Source organism: Pongo abelii, chromosome X (assembly GCF_028885655.2).
Source record: "Pongo abelii isolate AG06213 chromosome X, NHGRI_mPonAbe1-v2.0_pri, whole genome shotgun sequence".
NCBI lineage: Eukaryota > Metazoa > Chordata > Mammalia > Primates > Hominidae > Pongo > Pongo abelii.
In genome coordinates, this window is record NC_072008.2 from 107,338,212 (window position 1) to 107,342,763 (window position 4,552).

At 48.8% G+C, this 4,552-nt stretch overlaps 1 protein-coding gene across 2 annotated transcripts; it reads right to left on the reverse strand.

Annotated features, from left to right (window-relative positions):
* Window positions 1-363: 363 nt before the first annotated feature.
* LOC100450097 (protein ARMCX6) lies at window positions 364-3,282 on the reverse strand. 2 transcript variants are annotated; one of them, XM_054544852.2, is made up of 4 exons: window positions 3,128-3,246; window positions 2,746-2,827; window positions 2,310-2,391; window positions 364-2,014 (listed from the first exon to the last, which is right to left on the reverse strand). In XM_054544852.2, the coding sequence occupies exon 4, from the start codon at window positions 1,866-1,868 to the stop codon at window positions 966-968; it is 903 nt and encodes a 300-aa protein (XP_054400827.1). In that variant the 5' UTR covers window positions 1,869-2,014; window positions 2,310-2,391; window positions 2,746-2,827; window positions 3,128-3,246; the 3' UTR covers window positions 364-965. The 2 variants fall into 2 exon arrangements, with proteins under 2 accessions (XP_054400827.1, XP_003779734.1); XM_003779686.4 differs by lacking the exon at window positions 2,310-2,391 and having other exon boundaries at window positions 3,128-3,282.
* Window positions 3,283-4,552: the final 1,270 nt, after the last annotated feature.

Here is a 4,552-nt window from a genome sequence, read left to right on the forward strand (position 1 = left end):
GGCCAGGGTTACTGACCTTTCTCTCCAGGCTGGCAGTCAAGGAAAAGACATTGAGAAGGGATTTCTCTGTGCCGGGCACGGTGCTGCCTGCTCCACGGGTGCTGTCTCTTTCAGTCCTCTCAACATTCCATCCTAATTCCACGAACTCCCCCGCTGTGCCCCTCCCCTTCCCCCACCCCCGCCCGCAGCCCCTTCTTGAAGTTTATTCTGAGCACTGCAGCCCCTCACTATCCCTGCCTCCTGTGAGCACCCATAAGCCTGCATTTGTCAGGGAGCAGACGTTCCAGTCAGCTGGCGTTTACCGTGCTTTTTTTGTCCTTCTCTCCGTGCAGACTGTAAACTCAAGGACAAGGACCATGACTCTTTTCTGCCAATCAAAGCACACAACTTTATTGATGATACACACAGATGCGGACTTGGGTGGAAGAGGTTAAGTCGGTACAATAGACAGAAGAGCAGTGCACCTTTTTGATGAATAGGTTCACTATCCATCAGGCGCGTGTAGAAGAAAGAGTAAACGAAAAATAATTCAACCTAAGCTGCAACAAATGCATTTTCAGCTCAAGCTGCGATATGCGTCTGGTCTCTGCAAAGCGGTCCCGCTTGGACAGGGAGACCACCACAGGCAACAATAGCACTCGTGATGCTGTAATTTGATGTTCTTTGTCCACAGCAGGCAGCTGAAGTGATCCCCTCACCACATGAAGGAGGCTGCAAGGGAGGAATTTACAATGCCAACATTGCCTGCAGACTGCACAACCAAGAAGTTACTCAAAGCTCTGTGGGAGCCCCTTATTGCCTGGCCAATAAGAGTGTGGTCCTGGATTGAGCCCTGGAACTTTCACCCAATGAGGTGGTGATTGGCTGAGGCTGGATCTTCAGTAGCACCCTCTGCAGATTCTTTGACATCTGCAAACCAAGCGCGTTGTGGGTGGATTCCGTCCCACTGTGTTCTAGAGGGCCGTTTATGGGGCAGGGGTTTCCAGGAGAATCTCTCTGTTTCCATTTCTGATAAAGAGGGACATGAATGAGAAGAGCATCTGGGCACTGACTAACTCCCCCGCCAAGACTGGCTTTTCAGACAAACCCATCAGCGGTTTCAAAACCTGAACCTTAGCACATCCACTTCCCTCTGATATCAAAGGAAACTTCAAGTCTGAAACGGACTTGGCAAGCATGTTATTAATAACTGTCATGCTTATTAACAAATTTAATCCGGCCTGCTGCAGAAATGAGTTGCAGCAACGTGACACAGTCTCCCGACACACTTCATTGATGTACATCTTAATCTGGCCCTGACTTTCAATACTCGCATTTAAGTTATCCGGGGCACACAAAGCCTCTCTAACAGTGGGGTCTGGAGTGGGGCCCGTGTTTCTAGCCATTGAGAGGCTGGCCAAATGGCTATTGATATCCTGGCTAAATGGAAAGCCCGCATCCTTGGGCTTGGCAAACAACAGTTTTCCCTGAATGAAAAGACACTTGGAGAGGTCCAGAACACAATTGCCATTTTTACAATTTTGAGCACTCCAAGTATTTTTATGTTCATAGGGGAATGGCCGCTGTTTTATTGGGTGTGCTCGGTTGGCCTTGCCTCCCCCTGAGGGCCTGTCCTCAGTGCCACCTGGGGCCCCAGGTTCAGTCCAATCCCCATCCTCAGTCCAGGGCCGAGCCATAGTTTCAAAATCAAACCAAATATCAGGCTCCTCCTCGTCCAGCTCCTGGTCATCGTCCCACTCCTCTTCCTCCTCCTCCTCCAGCTTCTCACTGTCATCTCTTCCTATGGTCAGTTTGTAAACGCAGTAGCAGGCACCAGCCCCAATCATCAGTCCTGCCGCCATCCAACCCACTTCCCGAGCCCGGCCCATGCTCAAGTCTGTGCCAGCCTTGGGGCAGGACAGGAGAGGGCCTTGCTCCACCTGATTGAAGAGGTCTCTCAGGTCCAGGGTGAGTAAGGATGGAGGGTAGCAGTCTTCAGCTTCTTCCAGGCTCTTGTAGCTCTCTTGTGATGAATCTATGGGTGAAACAGAGTATTAGGGGTCGGGACCATGTTTGGCTTTGTGCCTCACAGACAGGGTAGATTTCGAGTTGGTGATAAAGGCAGATTAACAGGATACAATTTCTTTGTTCTTTTCTGTCTTCCTCTATCGACCTCAGGAGGCCCCATTTCTCTTCCTGGGTCAACAGGGAAGGGCAGGAGATGGGTCTCTGCTATGATAGCTAGGAGGGTGACAGTGTGAGTACCTCTGAGGTAGTCTCCTTCACCAGACCTCCACCCCCAAAGATTAAGGGCAGTTTCTCTCATTAACCTCTACCAAAGTCAGATAAATTCCTTCGTTTTCCCTTGTCTTCTGTTCTCAGTGGTCCCTCCAAGGTGATAGAGGACAGAGTCTGGCAGAAAGACAAATGCAAAGACAGGTAGGCGGCAATGGAGAAATGAAAGTGTAGTGGATGAACTGAGGACACAGGTCCCAATTTCTGCTTTTGTGAATTTTAGGCACTTGAGTTTAAAAGATTTCTCATACTCTACTGACTTTCCGGACGCAGGCCTCCCCCGCCCCACTTGTCGTCCGCCATTTCCCCAGCAAAGGCCGCCACACCCCTTTCCCTGCACTGAAATGGGAGTGGGTGTGGAGAAAGAAGGGGCCAGGAGAGGGCGACTCGGACCTGGCCCTCTCATATCCCAGCCTCCCTCCTCCGCCACCCCCACCCATGGTCTTGGGCTAATCCCACCTTCACACTGACCTGCAAGGTTCCAACCAAGGCAGTTTTCTCCTTCTCTCGCTGAGACTTGTGCCGAAACCTACAGGCCAACAGACCTACAAACCTGCAAACAGACAAGGGACCGAGGGGACGGAGTGCTTGGTGGACGGACCAGCACCCGGGACACTAGAACCTTTCTTTTCTCGGAGGCTCTGGAAACGCCATTCACTCCCCTCACCCCCACCCGAAACCCGCCACTTCTCTCTACTAAAATGAGCACGGGGTGGGGTGGGGGTGGGTAGCAGTATTTAGAAAGTAGGCGAGAAAGGGACCCAGCTGTGATCGGCCTGAACTCGGATCTGTGGCGTTCTTGGCCCTCTTCCACCCATACCTCCTCTCAAGCAGCGCCCACCCTCGCACCGACCTGCACGGTCCGGGCTAGTTTCCTTCTTTCTTCACACGCCTGCAGAGTAATAGGGGGCTGGTACCCAGACGGAGGCGACTAGCAGGACTTGTGCTCTAGGCGGCTCTTGGTCACGTGACGGTCACGTCACCAGTGCGCTCTGGCCCCCAATTTCCACTCCCACAAGCAGTGCGGCAGGCGCCAGCCTGCCTTGTATCTCCCCCTCAACCCCCACAGTGGGCCCTGTCACTTTTTTCCTCTGTAACAATACCAGAAACCAGAAGTGGCCCTGTCTTTCTGGTGTTTGAATTTGTGTTTCTCTAATTCCAGGAAGGGGCAGCATCTTTTCCTGGGTCTACCCTTCATTTACACTTCTTGGGGAATTGTCTCATCCTTTCCTTGGCTCTGAAACTCCTGCAGCCCCTTTCTTAAATTTCTACACTTTTCCATGTTCAGTCTCTGCACCAACATTGGGTGAGGGGGCAGAAACGGAAGTCCAGGCAGTGGCGAGATTTTAATTAGTATTTTGATAACATTTAAGTCATATTTTGTCCTTTCTTTTTTATTGACTTGAACTACACTATTTTGTAATCGGAAAAAAACAATAAAGCTTTTCCCACTTGGAGAAGAAATAATTCAAATCTTTTTTTTTTTTTACAAAAATGTATATCACATAAGCAAGATTTCCCAGTTAATAGGAGGCCTCATTGATTTGGTGAAGTTAGTTTGTATTAAGTTGAACATATTTTCTTCTGACTGCACAGGAAATAGCAGCTTTCAAACAACATATTAAAATGTAAAAACACACCCTTACAAACAAAACCAGTTGTGCTTTCAACATGATTTATAAATTGATGGATAAATGAATCTATACTGAGAAGGTCAGTGTTCTAATTTTGACCATTTTAAGTAAGTGAACTATTGTCCCTTTCTTTCTCCTGGCTGAACTCATAGTATTAGGTGTCAGATGACTGAGATCTTCATAGAAGATTGCTGGGTGACTTTCACTCTGGCTTCAAAGGACAGATTTTATGCAGACCCCAACTTCAGATGAATCTTGCATCTTCAGATGAACTTTACAGATTAGTGACTCCACAGATTAGCCTGCCTTTCATTCACAGGGCTTTATTTACAATCTGTTCTGAAGTTTGTGGTGCAACCCATAAATCTTCCAGAAATTAGAGAATTTCCTGTTATCCTATTGATGAAAATGAGACTTGATAGAGGTAATTTTCTTTCCATCATGACACTGTTGGCGATCTCTCTGCTGTCCGCCATTCATGTATTTTATGCTACCCTAGCAGTGGTGAGTGTTCAGCATTTTCCAGTGGAGATGGTGGTGAGGGTCTGTGGGTGACTGGGAATCAGTGCAACACCCCTGATGTCTGTGTCATTTTTTCCCCTCACAAGTGGAAGGGCAATGCACAGGATCTCAAGCAGTTGCCA

Coding starts and splice junctions, on each gene's coding strand:
- LOC100450097 (XM_003779686.4), bottom strand. CDS start 1,868: ATGGGCCGGGCTCGGGAAGTGGGTTGGATGGCGGCAGGACTGATGATT.